Genomic DNA, 22,449 nt, shown 5'->3' on the forward strand with positions numbered 1-22,449 from the left:
CAATATTGCTTTTTTGGCATCATTGGAAAGATCGAAACATTTTCGAATGCACCTACAAAGATAAAACTATTTTTTCACAAAACCATTTTTGTATATATTATATATTGAATATAATATCTACCTACTAAATAAATAACATTATTTATCTACCCCTATCCACATCTCCTATTATTTTTTAATTATGTAATAGAACATAGGTATATACTTACCTACAACTAGGCCCAGATTTCCTACAAGGAATATTTATACCCACGTGGTTTGTGTCCCTTAAGTTTAGGTCCGTTACGTTTAGGTCCCTTAACTTTGGCTTTTTTGATAATTACATTTTTATACATTTCACCATAGTCTAAGGAGAGTCTGGTTTATTTTTTTGTCTAGTTATTCTATGATTTCACTATTTCTTACTCCTCGCTTCTTTTTCTCTACTCTTGTATCTGCCTCGTCCGAACTACTAGACTCACTCATTGTTCAGAAAAAAACTAGTAACGCTAAACAAAACAGTACCCAAAATATGTGATTACTAATTCAAATGACAAACTTGACGTACACCAAGTAACTGTCGTAAAGCGACTGAAACAAGCAAACTTTACAATGCCTATAATACTCCAATAAAATTCACGTCTTATAAAAATAAGAAATCCCCTTTTTGGTTCGCTTCATTTACTAAACGCGTCGCAATGCATTACTCATCTCGCTGAGATGGGTCCTTTTCAAAATTTTGTTTTAAAACCACGAGTTCGTATTTGTAAGAACAAAATCAGATATGAGCCCTTTTCCTTCATAAAATGTTGGCCTACTATTGAACCTGAAAAATTTGCGGAAAAGTCAAATTTGATCAAAATCCGAGTTGAGTCCATTTCGAAATTCACAATTCAATTATAATGTTATGAAAAGCTTGAATTAAATGATTTTTGTCAGACTCTGGCAATTGCAAAATTTATTTTTGCAATATTCTGGACATAACATGTGAATCTGAATATAACATGGACACCCCACCATACAATTAACTAAATAAAATGAAACACCCTATATAGGTAAAAACAATAATAAATTCACGCCAAAAACCGCTTCATAGTGGGAAATCGTTGCGCGCACACCACGCGTTATCGCGGCAGTTTTACATTTTAAATTTCCGAATGTTTCACGCCCGCTCTCAAACCGTCTACAGATTCACGTGTCTTAACATCACATCGTAGGCCCGAGTACTTTTCGATTGTTGTTTAACCGAGAAGTACGCACGACTGTCTAATAAAAATCTGTGTAAATAAAATCGAATCACCTGCCTAATAAATAATTTTTTCGATAAAATGTCGGCAACCGAAGAGTTATCGTCGATTTTGGTGAGGAGGCAAGAGCTGAACGACGCATTGGATAACGGTGAGGAGGTGAAGATTAAGTATAAAGTGATCAATATTTTTACCGAGTTTCACGAGTTTAGTCGGAAGGAAATCAAGCAGTTTGAAGCCACTTTTAAGAAGTAAGTTTATTATTTTATTATACAAAATTTTTGCGAAATTTGAATTCATTAGTTTATATTATGCGGTCTGCTTTTATTAGAAAGTTCCAAATATTACGGTGATTATTATAAATTATAACTTTTAACTTATAACTTTTTTGGTTACTTAAATGTGTAAATATTAGCATTATAATACTTTAGTCCTGCCCTGTATAAAATAAATGTAAAACGAATGAATTCACTGTGTTAATATAATTTTTAGCTAATTTCAATACTAAATATTAATTTAAAAATATGCTTGGAATATAGAGTAATAGATTTCAGATCTGTTGCTTTGTATTTCCAATTGATCAGATTTTTCTGAATATGTTTTTAATGTTTCATTAGGGCTAAACCTTGGGAGGATATCTAAATTACAACTGTGAATGGATCAACATCTTCTTACAATGAATGTGAAAAAAATAGCTAATTAACAGCTGATAAATGTTCCATTTTCAATAAATAATAACCAAAATAGCAATTCTTACGGATAATAAAATTCATGATTATTCCTGCTGCACTAAAAACTATGCAGTGTAAATGTGGTCCTGTCATATTAACCAGAAATCATGTAAGCTATTTGAGTGTTTGTATTGAGAGGAATTTGCGATATGAGAGTCATATAGATTATGTTGTTGGAAAGATTCGGAAAACAATTTACGAATTTTACAAACTACGTGAACTATCTTTGAAACTGTTAGAACTGATATGGCAATCATTAATTGACTCGATTTTAATGTATGGCCTTAGCATAAGGGGCAGTGCATGTTTGAAAGTAAATCAACCTTTAAATATCACACAAAAATATATAATGAAAAAAACCTAAAAGATTTTCATCAGGCTTACTTTATAAATAGATAAACCTTTTAACAGTAAGATAACTATATATAGAAATATAGGTAATTTGATGCAACCACTGGCATACTTCACAACCTCACAAATATTTAAAATGTTCATTGGACAAATTTTCAACCTTTTGCCAATACAACTAAAAAGTTTTCCTAGGCTAAATTCTAGTGATTTATTAAATAAAATGTCTACCTGAATAAAATATCATGGCCAACAAATATTTTCCCAATTTTGTAATGTGAATTGATATATGATATTATAGATATAAATTATTATTTTTTACTTTTAAGTTTATTTAGTTTGTATTTTCGTTAACTTTCCTTTCTGTGGTGTTTTTTTTTTAATTCTATAGAAACTATAAGAAGAAACTTCAAGTGATCAGTTCAAATCCCTGGGATACATAAAAAAAATACGTCAAATGACTGATATACATAAGAAAAACTAAAAAATAAAAAAAACTTTGAAAAAATAAAGATAAATTACATACAAATTTCTCTAGTTACCTGGAAGATATAAATGAATATAACTGGAATCAAATGAAAAAAATCATATTAAAAGTCTGAAAAGGGTGGTAAATTATTTATATTGGCATCCAGGATTCAAAATTTCTCTCAAATGAATGGGAGACATAGAACTTACACCTCAAAAGCCTGAAAAACCTAAAAAATTATTTCAAATCTGTGAAATATCTAAAAAAAATACAACATTTTACTATAATATATGAGAATTGATTCAAAAAGTAAAAAGACATAAAAATTTTAGAGAATGGAAAATCCATTTGGAATAATGGATACCGGGAAGACTTGGAAAAATATTGAACTGCAAGAAGAAACTTCAAACGACTAGAATCAAATGAAAAATTATTGCCAATGTCTGGAAGACATAAAAAACTTACCCCCAGGCATTTATGAGGCTTAGAGAATGACACCAGACTCCTTATATTAAAATGGCTCAAATGTATAAAAAAATTGAAATACCCGAACTACATATACAATTTCTGTGAATACCTGTAAGACTAAACAACATAATTGAACTGCAGCAAGAAACTTCAAGTGGCTGGACTAATATTATTACATTTGCCTGGAATACAAAAACTTACGCCCCAATATTTAAGGTATAGAAAATTATACCAGACGCTTGTAAAATATTAAAAACTATTTCAAAATCTTAAAAAGATCAAGTGTTTGGAATAAAAATAAAAAAATCATATTAAAAGCCTAAAAAGGTGCATGATAAACTATTGCCAATGAGAGAAAGACATAAAATTTCTCTGAAACGCAGGCTTTTGGGGTGACTTCTATGTATCCCATAAAATCACTCTAAGAGCCTGGAAAAAATATTTTAAATTCTTGGAAAACAACGTTGTATGTTTTAAGTGAAATAACATAAAAATTTACTTAAAAAATCCAAGAAACTACAAATAAATAATTATGTAAAATTTCTGAGAGACATAATATATTACATAAAAACCGCATAAGAAATTTCTACGGATGCGTGGAAGAGTAATAAATTAAACTATCGGAAGAAACAACTAAATTAAATTAAAAATTATTTCTAATTCTTAAAAAAATCCGTTTCCCGGGATAAAATTTTAAAAAACACATTGAAATGGATTAGATGGTAAATTATTTCCAATGGCAAAAAGAATTAAAAATTTCTCGCAAACGCATGTGGGAGACATATAAATTATCCCAAAGCCCTGCAAAGCGTACAAAATAATTTCATATATCCTTCGAGTACACTAAAAATTAAGTCAAATTATAAGCAATTAAATCAAAGGGGAAAATTAACTCAAAAAGTCTAGAAAACACAAATAATTGTGTACAATCGCTGAAAAGCATACAAAATTACATACAATGCCTGAAATACATAAAAAACTTTAAAATACTTAAAATGGATTTTAATTTTTTTATTGATACCTGGAAGACTGAAAAAAATCGAACTGCAGGATTTGCAATGCTTGGAAGGATAAAATTTTCATGAAATGCCTGCACTAAAGATTCAATCAATAAAAAACTCTAGAAAATATGATTAAAAATACCTAAAATAAACTGCTACATAAGATACACCAATTGCATTAAGAAATTCCACAAACACCTGAGACGCTTTAGTCCAAAAGTCTAAAAAAATTTTGATTTAATATTTGAGATACATGCCTGGAATTGAATGAAAAATTACTTGAAATACAACAACTTATGTCAAGAATTTGGAAGACAAACCATTATTCTAAAGACATATAAAATAACACGGGAAGCCTGGAAACATGAACAATTAAATAAGATAAGAGTTGAACTAAGAATTACTTGGAAACCCTGTAAAACATCAAAAATTATTAAATAAACCTGCAATACAAACACAATTCAAATACATTTCAAATACTTTTGTTGTATGTATACCAATTTGTTTGTATTGTATAGTGCACTAATATTAAGAATTTTAAACCCTTTGAACCTCATCGACATCCTACGTTCATCCTCCGGCTCTACCCTTTGGCCAGCACTTGCGTAAATGCATATCACATACGTTTACAGATTTAATAGGTGAAATCAATACTTATTGCGAAAGGTCGAGAATAAAATGAAATTTTTAAGCGAGGGCTATTTTTAACCGGGGCCTCCATAAATCCACCCAGATTTTATTTATGAGTTAAGTGAATCGCATGTAATTGAATCGATGCGGGGGTAAACTTAACGATTTTTCTAAAATTAGAAAACTCTATGTGGCCTTTATGGATATTTTGGGTATACAGATGTGGTAATTGGGTCATTGTAAAAAAAAAAGGAACTGATGAACATATTTTTTTACAGGCAGGTTCTTCCAGAAATTTCGAATAAGTTTGCACAACATCCAGTCATTTTTTGATTTAATTAAGGTGCGTAATTTTTCAGAAAAATAACAAAATTAATCACCTCGTATTCTACCATATTCTTTATATTCCACGTAATGTGCTTGTTAACCGAAACATGCTACCAATTTCTTTTAAAAGAGAAAACAATTAATAACAAATGACAGTTCGTGCTATTCAATATACACATGCAAATCCATATTATGATAAATTTATGAGTCAATTTCAAACAAAACATGAGGCATGCGGCTACGGCTGAGTAAATCACTAAAATCGTCATTTACGATCAAGGTTGGTGCATTTGTATGTGTGTATCGCATGGACAAAGGCCAACAACGATAATAGTAAAAAGAACCTCGAGTCTGTTCGTTTTCTTTTTTTTTTCAAACGTAATTCAGTGGAATAAAGATTGATTTATTGTCAATATATTTGATAGATCTGAGTGCCTAAACCCTTTAGATGATGGGCTCCATAAACTTTTAATAGTCTCCTTGACCATTTATAAAAAAGTGTACCCAGAAACCTGCTTTTTACTGCTCATTATCAGTTGGTAAAACCATTTAAAGTTATGGTAATACTTGTGCCATTACGATAAACCTTAAACTAAAAATAATGTTTGTAATCTTAATTACATAGGAATAACCGATATGTAATAAAAAAGAAGCCAATGCAGTTAGTAACAAACAAAAACAGTAAAGTTAATTAAATATTATAACTTTTAGAAAATTTCAATTTGAATATGCCCAGGATCTTATCGGGTATAATTGCTCCTTTAGTTCTAATTAGGGAGTGTTTAGGATTAGGTTCTTTGTTTAGGTTTTGGTTTACTGATTTAACCATGATATCCACAGTATTTGTAGCAAGTCAAAAAAACAAAAACCAAATTATTAACATATACAACAAACAATATGCAAACAGGTGAAAAAATAAATACATATATAATAAATATATTGACATTATTAAAAACTATCACTCAGAAACTCTTCAGTTGAATAAAATGAGTTCGATGTCACGAATCTCAACAATGTAAAAAAATTAATTCTGAAGGATTCATTATTTCAGACTTAATTTGATCTATCAACTAAAATAACTAACTTAATTACCTCAATCTGGTAATAATGGATTCACTTTTTTAAAACACTTGAACCAAGTAAAATACCATCTGCCACAAGCAGTACCTCATAGTAACTGAAGACTTGATTACCCAATGGATAATGAATAAAGGAGGCTTTGTAAGAATGTATATGTAAGAAGACTGATCTTAAAATTTTAACCAAAAGTTGTCACAAGTACAGTATCAGACTATGAAAACAAGCTTACATGTTACTTCAGATTATCCGTTATGAATAGTTTGGAATTCAAAGCGAATACTCTATGGAACATGAGATCACCAGACATAACTATGAGATCTTAGATAAAGCAAACCGTGCTTCAAGAAGGAATTTTTCTCAATATCTCCAAGGCATTCAATAAAGTGTGGCAAACAACTTTTCATGTAATACAGAAGGTTAGCACTCCTTTTTGCAGAACAAAAGCTTTTGCGTTTTCACGAAAAAACACATATCTACACCCTGCCAAATCCTAGAACGAGTTTTACAAGGTTCACCATATTTCACTGAGAGCAAATAGATCTTCCAGTTCGCAGCCATCACAACAAGGAGAAATGGCACTCGCATGTAAAACCATCTTTATCAGTAAATGATAATGAAAACTACAAAACACAAAAGAACAATTTTTTTCCAAGAGTCGCAAATGAGCTCCACGAAAGAGGCCGAAGTGGAAAGAAATATCGATCGTCCAACTCGACCAACACCTGACCTGTACATATTCAAGCGGCGAAGGGAACTCGGTACTTCCTGCGTAAACATACACAACAGACCCTTTAAAATACTTAAGAGCTAAATACCTTCAATGCTGCTATATTTGAAGTCTGTCTCAAAGTTCGTAGTGTAAATATTACAGAGAGATTTTTATAGAGAGCAGCGATATCCAAACTGCAGCTTACTCTAGCATCAATGTTTATTCCCAAGAAATAAACCCTATCAATAGTGGAATGCTTAATAAGGTGCAGAATTCAAATATTCCCATGCAAATCATATTTTTCATCTACAAATAGTGAACAAGTAAAAATCAAGGTAATCTAATTTTTGTATAATAATAATAATATGGCTAATGCGGTCAAATGACTTTAAAACTCGTATACTGATAAAGACCTATTATGATTTCAGACATTCAGTTATAAAGGTTTGCTAAAAGCGGAACTATGAAATATGCAGTTTCTTTTACGAGCTTACATTTAAATTATAGGGATCTTAGCCAGACGAATTCTTTAGCTTTAAAATAGCATAGTAAACCATATCTTCGGTAATAAAAGGAAAATTGAAAAGATTTGTAAAGTCGTTCCTTTATGTTGCACAAGAGAAGGATATTTAATATCAGCATTAATCCTCTCAGGGATACTTTTTATCATATTTTCATGCCACAATAGTAAAATAGGAAATAGAATAGGATACATAATATTCTTTTTGCCTCTATTTAGTTCATGATTGATCAGAATGCCCCATATCTTTTGTTTCTAAAGTCATAAATGAATTTGTCAAAATCTTGTTTTTAGTAAACTGAATTTCTTTCTTGTATAACTAAATCACAACTGAAGTACGCAAAGAAAGAACAAGTTTAAAACCATCTTTTAGTCCACCTGGATCCTGTCAGTAATAAAGGAAATCGTAGTGTCCTTATCAGAAAGCGTATTAGTATTAATACTTGGAAGATCATTAATAAACATAATAGTTCAAATATCCTATTACACTTTTCTATGATAAAACCCCAATCTGCCTCTTCAGATATGATTTTCTAAGCTTATGCTCTCAGAATTAAAGCTAGACATGTTCTTTAAATAAAGAAGAGCAAGCGTTCTCATTTAAGGCTCTTTAGTTCCTCTTGTGATGAGAAGGGAGAACCCATTGTTTCTCACCTGATCCTAACCTATCTTTTGCATTCTCCTATAAAATGATATGCTGTTCAGCCACATTACAACTAAGGCACAGCGGATTGGGCACCATAACTCAGATATGTTGATGCCAGGTTAGGACTGCAGTCAGGTATGCTATAATCCCTCTATGCCGGGACAGCAGCACATTTATTATCAACACTCTTCTAGATGCAAAGTTTACACTACAAAGCTTATAATAATTATGTTAAAATTAAAAGAGTATTTAAAAAAACCAAGGATTTCTGGAAAACCTTAAAAAGGCTTAACATTATTCAAGACTTAAAATTTTGTATTCTTTAAAGAATATCGGCTTCCAGATTCTCGATGGCTTTCAGAACTTTGCATGGGTCATCCCAAGATGTTTGAAGTTTCGGTGACAAACCGTTCCACCTCTTAGGATCATAAAGCCAAAACAAGTTGTTGTACCTTCCTTCAATCGAACAAGGGCCACGCTCGTGTTCGACTTTCGGAGATTAATGGAGAACATAGTCGTCAGAACCGGAAGTTGGGGTATTGGAAACGTGACAAAGTAGATCACAAAAAGAAACACTCTCCAGAAGGCGGTAGAAGAGGCGATCGCCGACCTGTTTTTAGCACGCCGTAGTAAGAAGATCCTTTCCGGAGGATTTCAGACATTATCAGCGGGCAAAGGAGAAAAATGCTAAGTTGCTAAGAACCACTATCTTCGCTAATACTTGGCAAAATGGGAAACTCATAAAAGACCAAGAAGATGTTAATATATAAATAGTCCTGACCTGGAAGAAAGGAAAGGAAGACAACTTGGAAAGAAGTTCCTCATACTTGCTTGGGAAGAAGTTTCCAAGTATCAACTTCTTCCCAAGCAAGTATTGGAAACTTCTTCCCCAGTATTTTCGCAATGTCTTGTCATAATGGTTACAATGAACCTCCGTAATTTTGAAGGATCAACTCTTGCGGCGGAAAATGATTGCCCACGCATGACGGCAAAAAGGGAAAGAAAGTAAATCGTTGTGACTAAATGTTAAATTTCGGAGTTGCTAGAGGAAATCCTTGCTGGTGTGTCTTGGGGGATATCTTGGGGAAAAGTAAGAGAAAAATTTTACTAAGCAATAGCAAGGCAGCCCTAAGGGACTGCCGGAAATGCGTTGTACACGTACGGAAAGTAACGGGTCGCATAGAAAGCAGACGGCTGTGATATTTTTCAGCTTAGGTCTATCTGGATATCGAGGTATTCTTCTTAATCTCTTATAAGATCTCCATTTTACCAAGTATCAGCTGGTGGTTCTCAACAACATAGCATCTTTCTCCTCTGTTCGCTGACAATGCCTGAAGTCCTCCGGACATGAAGCTATGGCTTGCTGAGTGGAACTAGCGCCTTCTGGATGCTGTTTTTTGCTTTGTCGCATTTTCAATACTCTAACTGCCAATCCTGGTGGCTACGTTCTCCATTAATCTCTCTAATGATCCCCTCAACCGAGGGATCTCCTCAAAGTCCACCTCTCCTCAAAATCACTTGCCGGATACGAGCCTGGCCCTTGTTCGTGATTTGGGTGGCTTCGAGCTTAAGATACCGTGTTATTGCATCTACAAGCTTAGTTGGATGTGCTAGTAGTAAGTACTGCCTCATTTTACCATCGCGGAATCCATCAAGGAATACCTGAACTCACAAATTTTGCATGATTCTTGTCAGGAAATCTGGTTATGCCAGAACGAAACGTGCAATATTGGTTTTTAAATCTGGCATAATTTTCTTTTATTATGGCAGATTTTTTCCATTTTTGCCGAATTTTCTAAAAATTCTTTTTTCAAACCTTCTTTCATCTTTGTAGAATTGTCCAGCAATTGGACAAAAAAACAATTAATATATTTACACACGTAGGTACATTACTAAACACGATCACTTAATTCTGCTATCAATATTTACATCGCACCTATTTAATTACTAGTATTTATGTCCGATTTAAATATCGCGCCAATGTTGCGAACTAAAGTTCAACTAGTCTCCCAGCGGCCACGCGGCTCCTTATCTACTCGGCAGAGTTTCGCTAATCTTTCACGCGTCTCCAGAGATGTCGTGCGGTGTGTTCGCTTGCGTCATTCCATATGACGAAGAATATCTGGTATTCGCGGCATCGCTAATATCAATAGAAAACGTTTACTCTTTGACTTCTTCCGTTGTGGCCATATTCAGAATGCTGAACACTTTTGCTTGAAAGATCGTCGAATATCTTCCAAGCTAGAACGCTTATCGCCGATTGGTGTCGCTACGATACAGTCCAGCTCCTGCCAACCCTGAACCATTCTTGACCCGTCTGTGTTCCATATTTGCAAATCCTTTCGAAACTTCGACCCTTGCATTCATTGGTCATGGTCATTCATCATAGGTGTCCTCTAGCTTTGTACTGAAATGCAGCAGAATTGCATTTCCTTCTGCACCTGTTTAGGGATGGATGTATAATCTGTTACCCGGGTTAAATCTCCGAATCCACAATGGCAGTTCGGCCAAACCCAGGAGAACGATAAACACTAACGGATGACCCTTAATCGAGAATTATTGAATTGTTTTGGTTTTTAAAGGCAGAATTATCTGAGAATGTTATTTTTTTATCTAAATTTTTTTGTACCTACTTTATTTAAAAGATTTTTAAAATTATACCTAATTTAGTCATCTTCAAGCAAGATTAATGCTTACTAATTTAGGACCCTATCGTAATTCAATTACGCAGGCCAGTTGAAATTTTATTGAACAATTTTTCCCTGGAAAAATAATGACTATTTTTTCAAACATATGAAGAACATTCAAGAGACCTAAAATCTTTAAATAAACTGCCTATTGAGTTCTTTTTCACATTCCTGGAACCTCCATATCCTCTTACAATTGATTTTGCTCTAAAGGCATATAACAACTTTATTCCCTTTACTAATGATAAAATGACGTACCACATGCCTAAAGCAAATAAGATCGCGCCTTTCAGATACTAACTTAATAAATAAATTGAAAAAAGAAAGTAACTGCGTTCTGCCAGACAGTTATAAAGGCCTTTAAAGAATTACCTTATATTACAACTTTAATTTGTTATTATAAACTTGAAAAAATTGTATACTTGCACCGTAGGAAGATGCAAGATCCGATCGAGGCGACCTTTCACTTGAGATCTTCACTTTTGTTTTGCAATTTAATTTTTTTTCGGTGATTTCCCTGATATTTTATTCATACTCTGGTCGGTTATTCACATAGGTGGGTATTATTATTTTTAAATTATTATTGAATATCATATAAACCGAACAAACCACCTAAGATAACTATCTAGTTAACCTCGAAACGGACGTGTATAATATATACGTTTTAATGATTTCTACAATTTTATAAGGATTTTTATTGGGCTTTGTTTAAATTGTAATTTTACCACAATTACGATTACTGTATAATTTATATGCTGTCCTATATGGATACCTTGATACAATATCTAAAAGAGACAATTTCACTTCAAAGGCATCACTTCCGTTTCACTTATTTATCATCGAGAGTTTGTTCAACTTAATAGAGTTGCTCATTGTAACAATGATAAATTCTTATCTGAGTTAGTTCAAAGAGAAGTAAATTCTTTTGTTTTATTAATAATTTGTCTGTGTCTCATTACATACTTGATGATATAGTTGAATAGGAAATTTACTAGGCACCACTGCCAATAGAGGGCTGCTATACTCGAAAAAGAAGAAAAGAAAGAGATACATAATTTATATTTATTTAACCACACATCAACTATGTAAACTTATACACATTAACTTAATACACATTAACTTACATATTCCGTAGTAGTTTTAGATTAGTATAGAATATATCAAAGTGGGTTCTTTTAAATATTTGGTAACATATCAGTGTCATCATACTTACTGGCGACTAGATTCTAAAGAAATCATAGTTGAAATTTCTTAAATATGATCTTAGGAACATTTATCTGTGTGTACTGGACTAAATCACAATCTTTATATTTAGCATTATTTAAGACAAAATATGAAAATCATAGCCTGTTTATTTTTTCTTCCTAGTAGGATTGTCAACTGGAAGCTGACCTATAAATCCTAAATATTTGTAAGCTTTAACGACTGCTTGTATAATGTACATTGAATCTCAAATCGGCCGGAAAGGTGGCCCCCAGATCGTTAATTTTGGTCTTACGATCCAGAATAAGCCCATTAATATTGTAGGTATGTTTAATGCTATTTATCTTTCCTCTAAAAGTCATACCAGAGTATTTAGATACCCTTACTGATAGTTTGTTGTTGCGAAACCATATAAATATTGACTATATCTTTTTGTAGTAAAATGCAGTCTTAAGGATTAGTTATTTATTATTTTAAAGAATTTGAAATCATTTGCAAAAGAAGTCTTAAGGACTCAAAGAAGTATTTGAAGAAGGGAATTGATAAATAGTGTAAATAAAAGCGAATCTAAGATAGTAATTAGATAGATTCCCACTATTATTGCTGTCAGTAGATGCTGAAATCTAGAAATGTTTGGTTTAAAAGCTGTAGATAGGTTATCGCACAAGATAAGCACAAAAATTCTTCTACACACATTGATTAAGGTTATAGGCCTTTATTTATTGATTATAGTTGTTTTTCATTTTGCTGTCTGTTCTTAGTTCCTGTTGGATTTTCTTTTTTTTATGCTTCTTAGAACATCGAGTTCGGTTATAGTAAAAAAAGTGAAGCCAAGAAACTACTCGGATTACTGGAAGAATGTTGCAAAGTAATTAGCAGTATCTTGCGGAATGCTATAAATAAAGCCATTGAAATGCATTTCTCCAGGAATACCAGCTCTTCTGGATTTGGAGCAAACAAATTGCCAAAATAAACTTGAATCTTGATTTATATTTGTTTCAATATTTAATTTATGTAACCTGTAGTCGTCTGTTGCCTACCGTTTTATTTATTTTTTGTTGTGTATTGTATTGAACCGAGTTGATCCCATTTTTTTTGTATTAATTTATGCAGATGATTTTTTAGTTTAACTTAGCTTAGTTATAACTGTGTATATTTTTTTAATGAACATCCTTAGAATGTCTCCATATATCGTTTAGCATCAAAGAAAAAGGAAAGTAAATCTAATCTAAACATCATTCAAGACCAAATCTGATGCACGTGTTGGAGTAACAAACCTTCAAGCAGAGATAAACGAACTTTGTTGTAATAATAAAAAGCAAATATGAGAGCGTTAACATCTTGGTTTTCATAACAAATTGTTTAGTGTATACGAATCCCGTAAACATATACACATATAGATACCCATATTTGTTGACTAAATTAAGGCATTTATCTTAATATTTTAACGTAAAAAATGTTGTGAAAACTTCTATATATACAGAGGAAGGCAAGCTACCGGAAAATTGATTTGTCACCATACTTGGTGTAACGAAAGTTTTACAAATCCGATCCTAATCGTGATTAAAGTAAAAGTTTACGTGTCGGATATAATAAATTAGAATTCCTTTTGTCTTTATGTAATTCTAATAGGCGGTGCAGATTATATTTACTCGTTACCTATGCATAGAAAATCAATCTGAGACCAAAGGAAAATGTGCATAAAAAATGATTATCGACTGTAAGAGTCTTAATTATAGGTAAAAAAAGATATATTTAAAGGCGATTCCGGTCGTAATAGGGAAATGAAATGCGGTAAAAACCAAAAAAATAGAATTAAATGATTCTCATCGTCTGTATAGTGGGAATAATTAGGTAAGAAAAAAATATTTTAAGGCGATACAGGTTCAGTAATTGAGAAATGAAATAAGGTGGAAACTAAAAAACTGGCAAAACATAGACTTTTGGCTGATATTTGGACGTAAATATTCATCCATCTTAGATATCACAGTCATACAGTCATAGAAAACTTTAATAGAGAATAATACATGCTCGCCACGAACGTCTTGGCAACACCCTACCCGTAAATAGAAATTTCTTCTAACGTTACTCAACATCTCAGGTGTGATCGATCTAATTGCCAGGGTTATTCGTCTTCATAAGTCAGCTAAGTCAGTGGGTTTAGTTTTGTATACAATAGTTTTCACATATCCCCATAAGAAAAAGTCTAATGGTGTCAGATCGGGAGATCGTGCTGGCCATTCCATCGATCCTCGCCTCCCTATCCACCGATCTGGAAATATTTGGCTGAGGTACTGCCGGACATTTATTTGGTAGTGGGGTGGTGCTCCATCTTGTTTAACCCATATCATATTCGCTGGAACTTGTGGGTTTCCTGGATCAGGATACAAGTTGCCCAACGTTGGCACTACATTATTTTGAAGCAGTTCTAAATAATTATCGCCATTCAAATTGCCCTCAATAAAAAAAAGACCTTTGATCTTATCTTCAATAATTTCTGCCCACACGTTAACCTTTTCAGGGTATTGAGTATTGTCTTCTCTCGTCCAGCGAGGATTTTCCCTGGCAATTTTGACGATTGGCATGACCGTGAAGAGTAAAGGTGCACTCATCAGAAAACATAACATGTTTTAATTGGATCACATTGCTGTCTAACATTGCCATCATTTGTTCACAAAAATACATTCTCCTGTCAAAATCGTCTTCCGTGAGCTCCTGGGTGGATATAATTTTATAGGGATGCATTTTGTTTTCTTTAAATATTCTAATAACTGATGAATAGCTAATATCGAGTACTGGGGCTGCTTTCCGAGTAGATGTATGTGGGTGTTCCTCAAACTCAATCATAACAGCCAATTTGGTATCCTCACTTATTGCATTGGCAGCTGCTTTTTTTACCTGTCTAACATGGCCCACCTCGCGGAATTGCTTTTCTATTTTACTAATTGTCCCTTGGGTTAAAGGCGGCAAATTTGGAAATTTTTCATGAAATAAGCGAGCTACTTCCATTTGCGTCCGTGTATTATCTCCATAGCCAATTATCTGTAGAATTGTTATTTTGTGCATTTCTGTTAAATGAACCATTTGTCTGGCTTGTAGTTAATGAAATTCAAACGACTATAGCACTGACGACTACTTCTGTCATGCAATATGAGTTAACATTAAGTCTGGCATTTTAAACCAAAGTAAACAACAATTTTTAGTTTTTTTTATTCTCATATCAATAAAAAGAAATGCTGAAATAGTTTTTGCTTGCTTTATCATTACCAAGACCTAAATGGGTAAGAAGTATTAAGTGAGTTGTAGAGAATCTTGAAAAATAAATAATTTTCTTTTCTAAATGTTATTTTTTGAATTTTACTTAATATTTCCGAAACAGTCAAAGATAGGTATAGGACATTGTATACAAAATATGTCTAAAATGATCTGAGGAATCTAAAAATTAATTAACATACAGGGTGTTATGTTTAAACTAAGCAAGTTAGTATTGACCACCGTTATCTGATACATCCTGCATAAAAAGTTTTTAATAAAAAAAAATGCGCAACTATAAAAACCAATCGACGTATTTGAGCGTTTTTTCCAACACGCTCCCATCTATTTATTAGATAATTTATTCCATTTGGCTGACACACACTGTATAGGTCTCAGACGAGGCAACTTTTTGTTTGAATGGACAAGTAAATATAGGCATAATTTTAGGTACTGGGTATTTGAAAATACACACATACCTGGTTTAGAAGAAGTCATTTCTAGAATTATGAAAAGATGAATGTATTGGCAAAGAATATTAATAACAGAGGACAGAGTAATAGGACCACATTCCTTTGAAGGAACTCTGAGCATCTAGCGTACCTAATTATTATGACTCCTAAGTATACGACTTGATTCCAGCACTGATCACATTGTATCCTGATGAAAATAACCCAGATATACTAAACTAAGAATTATGGTTTCAACAGGATGGCCTCCACACTATGCTGCAATTGTTAAAAGATTCCTAGATAATGTTTTCTCGAACCTTACCTTACTGTAGAGCTGTTAATGGCATTATATGTATAATAGCATCCAGTATTTGATAAAATGCATTTTAAGAATGTGGAATGTAAATTACTTAGAACATTGAAAGGCTTTCAATGAATTAATTTATAACATTTTATTGCAATACAAATTTATAAATTTTTGAAAAGATTTTGGGTTATAAATATTATTTAAACATAACTATTTCGCGAACAGAAGAAGTAAGTAAGAAAGATCGATAAGTAAGACCTAAGCAAAATACAAATACAATAGTAGCTCTGTGTCAAAATACAAATGCAAAAGTGTCCTTTAAAACTATTAAAACTTGTATTAAATAAGTTAATATTTGGATATAAAGTCACAAAGCTATTATACATATGTACTTAAGCACCTAATGATTCGAGCATTCGATAGATAGAGTACTATGTGGTTACACTAAAAGTGCGTAGGTCTATTTTCTAATTGATCTAATACACATGTGGATTCAGTTAAACTATGTGCAACTTTGAAAATAAATATATATAAATATTAAATCAAAATGTCTCCTTCAAAGTTCAAGAGACTGCATACTATATAATATTAGATTTTAGGCTATCATCATAAGTTATAAATTACTGTTGCTTATTAAAACTAAAAGTATTTATAAATTTGATCTGTAAACTCTCTATAATATATCTATCTTATAGTCGATCAATATGCTTAAAATAAATTGGGTTCCAGATCGTTGTAGCATATTCAAGCACTCGTCGTACAAGCGTATTAAACAATGTTATTGAAGACGTTGCTGAATGCCTTGGTTACTCGAAAAATAAACCAAGATTTCTAAGAGCCTTTTGTACAACGTTTTCAATATGACTTTCATACATAATCCTAGAATCCAATACAGCAATATTCTTTACACGTCAAGAAATACTACCGTTTTTCTAGAAAAGAAAATATAATTTAATTTTTCTAGGAGAACACAAAGACGATTAAGGAACAATAGGTTATAAAATTTGTTTAACTCTTGCTATAAAAATAAAATCGGCAGCATAGTTTCTTTCTTTTAAAATTTTAAGGTTGTCTGCGTATATGTACATTGTATGTACAATTTGGAAGATACTATGTCATACAGTAAAATACTAAATAGTAAAGTAACCAGGTGCGACTCATGTGACATCCCTAAAATAACGACGGTCTGCCTGGATCTAACCTCATCTACTACAACATATCGAGCTGTTTCGTTATTCAAGTTTTATATAAGTGTACACGCCACATCTCTCAGTGCCCCTTTCCATATTTTTGCTCAGAAATCTGACGAATGGTACCAGATTAGTTACCACTGACCTTTTCTAAAAGAATCCATGCTGATTTATATCAATGGAATCCTTAAGTTTTTTAAAAAAATTGCCAATAATTTTTAACGGAATTTTTATCACACGGCTTATACAGGGTGTTCGAAAAATAGACGGAGATGTAAAAAAATATGAAAAAAAGTTTCTATAAACATGGGTCCGGAAGTGCACAGTTTTCAAGATACAGGGTGATAAATTTTTTAAAAAATATTAATTTTTTATTAATATTAAAAAAAATATTTACTCGATTCTTTTGAAATTTGGCAGTATTACTTGGTGTATTAAGAGGCTAATTTAGCCCAAATTAGATTAAAATTATAAGGTCCAGTGGCGTCCCGGAGAACATCTTATTGGCAAAAAATGTACGCCACTGCATACTTTTTCGAGTCTTATATTTTTTTTATTCTTGTATCTCACTTCTATTCTACAAACAAAATAAATACCGTTTTATTACATGCCACTGGATAAAATTGGTTTATTAATTTTTGGTAAAAAAATCACAGGTGCCTTGGAAAACAAAAAATCATTTCTGCATGAAGGTTTGATATTGACAAGCGTCAGTTCTCCTAGAAAATAATTATTTACCTAATTTTCTTGGTGAAGTGTCTCTAAAAAGTTTTTATCTCGGCTTTTGTGATGGAAAATTACAGTTTTGGGGAAATGACAGACATGCATGTAATGTATACACGTGCTTGCAGTAATTGTTATGCAGCGGTATGCAATGCCTGTATGCAAAAGCGTTTCGCCAACGACGATAATTTCCAGATAGTAAAACCTTTGAAATCGTAGACCGTAGATTTTGGGAAAGAGGTAAATTTTCCTATTTATTTTTCGTGATGTTTTTGACAATAAAGTTACTTAGGAAGTTTTGCCATTCCCACCAATGATAGAGGCCGGCCGGGGTCCGTAAGAACGCCTGAGTTTGAGGAGGTTGTTTTACGTGCCATGGAAGAAAATCCTGGTGTAAGTACCAGGACTATAGCAGCTCGATTAGGGGATAATCATTCCAACAGCACTGTGTGGTAGGTTCTCATCTTGTCGGACTTGCATTGTCTTATTTATTTATTGTAACACGACGTTTCGGTTGGTAAGTATCTCCAACTATCCACTGGACTCAGTTTACACTTGATAACGGTTGGAGATACTTACCAACCGAAACGTCGTGTTACAATAAATAAATAAGACAATGCAAGTCCGACAAGATGTTTTCACTGTACCATTGTCTACCACCTTCAAAAACTGGTAGGTTCTCTCCGAACAACTTTTGTATCCGTATCATGTTCAACGTGTGCAGGCATTACCACCAAGAGATTTTCTGCCCCGTTTGCAGTATTGCCAATGGTATTACGAAAATGTTAATAATAACAGAAATTTTAATAAAACCATATTTTTTACGTACGAAGCTGGATTTCGACGTGATGGTATTGTTAATTTTCATAATACTCATGTATGGAGTGACGAAAATCCCCATGCTGTCGCCACCAAAAGCAATTTTTTTAAATGTATGGATGGGTATTGTTGGTGACAATTTAATTGGGCCTTTCTTTTTACCCTTAAGATTAAACGGCGAATCTTACTTAAAATTTCTTCAACAAGAATTGCCCGTACTGCTGCAAGAAGTTCCTCTAAATGTACGTAATCAAATAACTTTTATGCACTATGGAGCTCCTCCTCATTTTAGTATAGCGGTTAGAACTCATCTCAATAAGACCTTTGGGGAAAATTGGGTTGGAAGAGGTGGACCAATTCAATAGCCACCTCGCTCCCCTGACTTAAATCCAATAGATTTTTATTTATGGGAACACCTTAAAAGTGTGGTTTATGCTAGTCCCATACAAACAATAGAAGAGTTAAGAAATAAAATTGTAAATGCTTGCAAAGAAGTGAGAAATAGACCTCGAATTTTAGCTCGAGTGCGTCGTTCAATGATTCGTTGAGTGAGGTGTACAGAAATGGATGGTGGACATTTCCAATATTTGTTGTAATTGTTGTTGCAATAAAAAGCTCCTAGAAATGTTTTTGATTTTTTGTTTTCCAAGGCACCTGTGATTTTTTTACCAAAAATTAATAAACCAATTTTGTCCAGTGGCATGCAATAAAACGGTTTTTTTTGTAGAAAGCGAAGTGGAATACGAAAAAAATACAAGAGTAAAAAAAATTGTATTTTTAAATGCTTAATTAAACAACAAATATTAAAGTTGAAAAAAAGGCAGTAGCGTACATTTTTTTGTCGATAATATTTGATAAGATGTCCTCCGGGACGCCACTGGACCTTATAATTTTAATCTAATTAGGGCTAAATTAGCCTCTTAATACAACAAGTAATACTGCCAAATTTCAAAAGAATCGAGTAAATATTTTTTTAATATTAAAAAAAAATTGTTTTAAAAAAATGTATCACCCTGTCTCTTGAAAACTGTGCATTTCCGGACCCATGTTAATAGAAACTTTTTATCATATTTTTTTACAAGGAATCACCCATTGAAATATCTTCGTCTATTTTTCGAACATCCTGTATATAGGGTCGACCTAAGCCACCTTCCAAAGCATAGGGCTTGGCATAGCATTTTTTGAAAATCTAAGCAAACTAATTAATGTTAAATAATTAATTCGTATTTAATTTAAGCATTATTCTTTAATCCATTAAGTAGTTTTTGATTATTAATTTACATTTTTTTTTTGGTTGGGTTTAAATCAAAAGATTGAGAGTACAATTTTTGATATTGAAATAAAGTTTGCGTCCTGTACTTCTCATTAAAAAAAAAAATTAATGAAAATAAAATACCGCAAAAACCATAAAAAATTTGTTTCAACTTTATAACCATTAGAGGTGCCACAACAAAAAATCACTTTAAAAAAAAAAACCTTTTAAAATAACATACTCCCTGGAACGAAAAAATAATGAGTTAATAATAGGGACTTATTCTCCCCCTTAAATTATAGTCTAAATCTCACACAATAAATCTGAATTATTTAAACACCGGTAGGTTTTAATCTTCTCTCCGCGTCAATTTACATAATATTTCTAAACCGCCCCAAAACTATACAGGGTGTTTCAGAACTATGGGATCAAACTTCTAGGGGTTGTTCAGTGCAACAGTAGAATCCATTTGAGTATGGAACCCATATCCGGAAATGTGTCACTACGCCACTACGGCCCTAAGACGCGTTTAAATTTAGAAAAAATATTAATTACCTAAATAGGATCTGATGCATTTATTTTTGCCTTTTGTATATGATACCATCACAACAATTGTTCAAAATGTCTTCCTCCAACCTCAATACACCGATTTAAACGCCGCACATGATTTCGGCGGACTACACTAAAAATTTGATCCTCGTTTTGAATGATTTCAAATGCTGCTGTTATTCGTCCAATTAAGTCTAGCTCTGATTCTACTGGAGTTTCGTAGACTAAAGACTTTACATGTCCCCACAAGAAAAAATCGAGCGACGTTAAATCGGGTGACCTAGGACACCAAGAAACTGCTCCACCTCTGGCAATCCAACGGTGCCCAAACCGGTGAGCCAAATACTCGCATACTTGTACAGCAAAGTGAGCCGGCGCTCCATCATGCTGAAATCACATTTGCTGTCTAACGCTTAGTGGATCATTTTCACGGAGTTCTGGGAGAACTTCCTCCAAGAAACGCAGATAAATAGGTCCTGTTAACCGTTCCGGTAGAAGGTATGGCCCAATTAAATAATCATCAACAATGCCTGCCTATACGTTGACAGACCAACGATTCTGATGTTTTCTTGGAAAAATTGCATAAGGATTTTCTTCGTCCCAAACATGGCTACTCCTACTATTAAAAATACCGTCTCTTGTGAAAGAGGCTTCATCCGTCCACAAAACATATCGTAAAAAATTTGGTTGTGCAATGATGTGATCCAGAAGCCATCGACAAAATTGAACTCTAGGATGATAATCGGCTGCAGTCATACCTTGAACTTTCTGGAAGTGGTTAGGATGGAGTTGTTGCTCGTGTAGTACCCGTCAGACAGAAGCGTTACTCGTATTCATATTCTTAGCGACGTCACGTGTGCTATTTGATGATTCATCAGCAACTCGCTGAAGCACCTCTTCTTCAAATTCGACCGTTTTTACGGTTCGAGCAACACCAGTATCTTGGTCTTAAACATGCCTGTCTCAGCGAGCCGCCGATGAACCGCAATAAACTTTTTGTATCCAGGATGCTGTCGTTCGGGATAACGTTCATGATACAACCGCGATGCTGCTCGTGCATTGCAGTTTGTTGCTCCGTATGCCAAATGCATATCCACCAATTCTTGATTGGTAAAGTTTTCCATTAGCAATAAATGTTTAAAAATATTAAGCAATAAAATTTTTAAACATGACATTGAGAATTGACATTGATAAGCGTTGATTTTAAACAATTGTTGTTATGGTATCATGTACAAAAGGTAAAAATAAATGCAACAGATCCTATTTAGGTAATTAATGTTTTTTATACATTTTAACGCATCTTAGGGCCGTAGTGGCGTAGTGACGCATTTCCGGACATGGGTTCCTATACTCAAATGGATTCTTCTATTGCACTGAACAACCCCCAGAAGTTTGATCCCATAGTTCTGAAACACCCTGTATACAACGTAATCCATTTTAGTTTATACATGAAGCAGTATATTTATTTAATAAAGTAATATAGTTTGTAGTGTATATTTGGCATTATTAAATTGCTAATCATGATCTATTAAGTTAAGCACCATAACGGTCAATAATACGTTGTCTTTTTATCTTTCTTCCAGGCAGTTGAGGATAGGAATTAATTATACTGCCTGGAAGGGAACAATAGTGTCTTCAAATCCCTCGATTATCAAAGAGGCTATAATTACTGAAAAAACTACAGAAGGTCTAACTTTTATTATTATTAAATTGTCAATTATAATCGATTAAGTTATGCATGACGATGGTCATATGATGAATATCACCTGGAAATGTTTTTATATAGCATATGTGCCTGCAATAATATTAAATCCATTGCCATACCATAACCTTATGCAAAAAAAACCGAATTAAAAATAA

General features: G+C 33.0%; 1 protein-coding gene across 1 annotated transcript in view; it reads left to right on the forward strand.

The window, feature by feature from the left end:
- Positions 1–1,133: 1,133 nt before the first annotated feature.
- The window catches only part of LOC126737974 (EF-hand domain-containing protein D2 homolog), a 31,928-nt gene continuing 10,612 nt past the window's right edge, over positions 1,134–22,449 (forward strand). Inside the window, exon 1 of the mRNA XM_050443116.1 lies at positions 1,134–1,477. Within this exon, the coding sequence (XP_050299073.1) occupies positions 1,308–1,477 (170 nt within the window). The 5' untranslated portion in view covers positions 1,134–1,307. The remainder of the gene's footprint in view (positions 1,478–22,449) is intronic.

The sequence above is a fragment of the Anthonomus grandis genome, chromosome 6, assembly GCF_022605725.1.
Source record: "Anthonomus grandis grandis chromosome 6, icAntGran1.3, whole genome shotgun sequence".
NCBI classification, from domain to species: domain Eukaryota; kingdom Metazoa; phylum Arthropoda; class Insecta; order Coleoptera; family Curculionidae; genus Anthonomus; species Anthonomus grandis.